We start from the raw sequence: 1,787 nt of genomic DNA, 5'->3' as shown, positions 1-1,787 counted from the left end.
GAAAATTTCATGTCATTAGCACCTCTAGTAATATATTTACTGAGAAAAATGGTGACGTGTTCAATACTTATTTTACCCGCTGTATATATATAGTGTGAAACTTATGTAAATGCATTTGTAGAATACATTATAATTGTAAAAACGTGAAAATGAGGATAATCATATCAAAACATAATTTTTAGCCAAATAAATAATGAAAAGGCCCCGAGACCAGTACAATGTGACATTATGAGTAAGGCATAAATATTGAACTTAGTTGACAAGTTTTTCTTTGTATTTTCTAAACTTAAGCACAAAAAGTAAGGAAGTTGGTGTTTGGTAGATCATGTCTTTTTTGTAACAACACTTCTTGGCAATAAAAAGTGCCAGAAGCTCAAAACAAGAGTCAGTAGAAACAGCTAAATAAGCTGTTTTGCAGATAACATCTGACCTTTTTTATTTATTTATTTTTTTATGTACACTAACTCAGCTCTACTGCTCATCCCATAAAAGCATGGTCCTAACAGATGCGGTACCGTTTAAACCAGTTGTATAAGATTTATTTCTAATACACGTTACAAGAAAAATAATCTACCAAACACTAATTTCTTTACTTTTTGTGCCAAGTTTATTTTTAACAGCACTGCAGTAGAGCAGCGATAAAAATAATAATAAAAAAAAAACCCTGTAAAGTGTTAATCGGTGTTAATGTGTTAATCATCTAAAGACCACCTTTAACAGTTCAAAAGTATTATGTTTGAGAACAACTTGTACTTCTTCTTATTTTAAGGTCACCCAGTGTAATGAATGTTGCAACATTTAAAATAAAATGTTCTGGTTAAATAGGCTTGTGCTTGAACTATTGCATAATGAATTGAGTTTAAATATAAAAAAAGTGCATGTGCAGTTCAAGCTGCACGCACTAAGTAGGTGTTTTGTGTAAAGAAGATTTGATCAGACTTGTCTTTTGTTCTAGTTTATTCCAGAGTGACTCAACCAAGTCTGATGAAGTCGTCACAGAGAGGTTTGTAACCAAAAGAGTCTGTAATGGTGTTAGTTATTACTACACTCCTGTCACCGAAGTGGACTTTGCAACAGTACGTCCTGCCAAAGACTCTCAGACTCCCATATTGTGTAGCTCCATCCCAGCTTTGCCCCTCAGCGACCTCTCCTCTGCAGAATCTTCTGTTTCCCCACTGCTTTCAGATCCAGCTTCCCACCCTGCCTCCACCTCCCGTCCCCTCCTCGTTTTCTTCGGCTGGCTCGGCGCCCAGCCAGGAGCCGTGGCCAAATACAGGGACCTGTACCTGGACCGTGGCATGGACGTGCTCCTGGTCCAGAGCAGAGTAACGCACTTCCTGTGGCCTCGCTGGGGCTTCAGCTACGGGTTGGAGATTTTGAATATTTTGAAAGAGCCTCCATTCTCTGGCAGAGACATAGTGGTCCATTCCTGCTCCATCGGGGGCTACACTTTCACCCAGATGCTACGCCACATCGCCGAAGAGCCAAAACTACATGCCGATGTGGCACAGAGGGTGTCGGGGCACGTCTATGACAGCCTGGTGGTCGGCACGCTGGAGCACATGGCAACAGGTCAGTGAGAGCGATTCAGCCCCAGCTGCACCGGAGCTCAGGTTACGTCTGTGTGACCTACTTCTCCATTTTTAGAAGGAGAATGGCATTGTTTCTGGCTTCACATCCGTTTATCATTTTATTGTGTTTCTTAAAGGGATCCCCGATTAGTTATAACATTAAACTTTATATGATAAATATATACTTTAACTGTAAAATAAAGACTGTAAAAATAC

The 1,787-nt window shown here is 39.7% G+C and overlaps 2 protein-coding genes across 2 annotated transcripts in view; one reads left to right on the top strand and one right to left on the bottom strand.

Annotated features, from left to right (window-relative positions):
* prrt4b (proline rich transmembrane protein 4b) overlaps nt 1-1,787 on the bottom strand; it is a 36,999-nt gene that overhangs the window by 24,920 nt on the left and 10,292 nt on the right. The gene's annotated exons all lie outside the window — the stretch shown is intronic.
* The window catches only part of LOC106514772 (uncharacterized), a 6,266-nt gene that overhangs the window by 1,863 nt on the left and 2,616 nt on the right, over nt 1-1,787 (top strand). Inside the window, exon 2 of the mRNA XM_014004194.1 lies at nt 956-1,572. Within this exon, the coding sequence (XP_013859648.1) occupies nt 956-1,572 (617 nt within the window). The remainder of the gene's footprint in view (nt 1-955; nt 1,573-1,787) is intronic.

The sequence above is a fragment of the Austrofundulus limnaeus genome, unplaced genomic scaffold (genome assembly GCF_001266775.1).
Source record: "Austrofundulus limnaeus strain Quisiro unplaced genomic scaffold, Austrofundulus_limnaeus-1.0 Scaffold22, whole genome shotgun sequence".
Classification (NCBI taxonomy): domain Eukaryota; kingdom Metazoa; phylum Chordata; class Actinopteri; order Cyprinodontiformes; family Rivulidae; genus Austrofundulus; species Austrofundulus limnaeus.
This window is presented reverse-complemented; position numbering and strand designations above follow the sequence as displayed.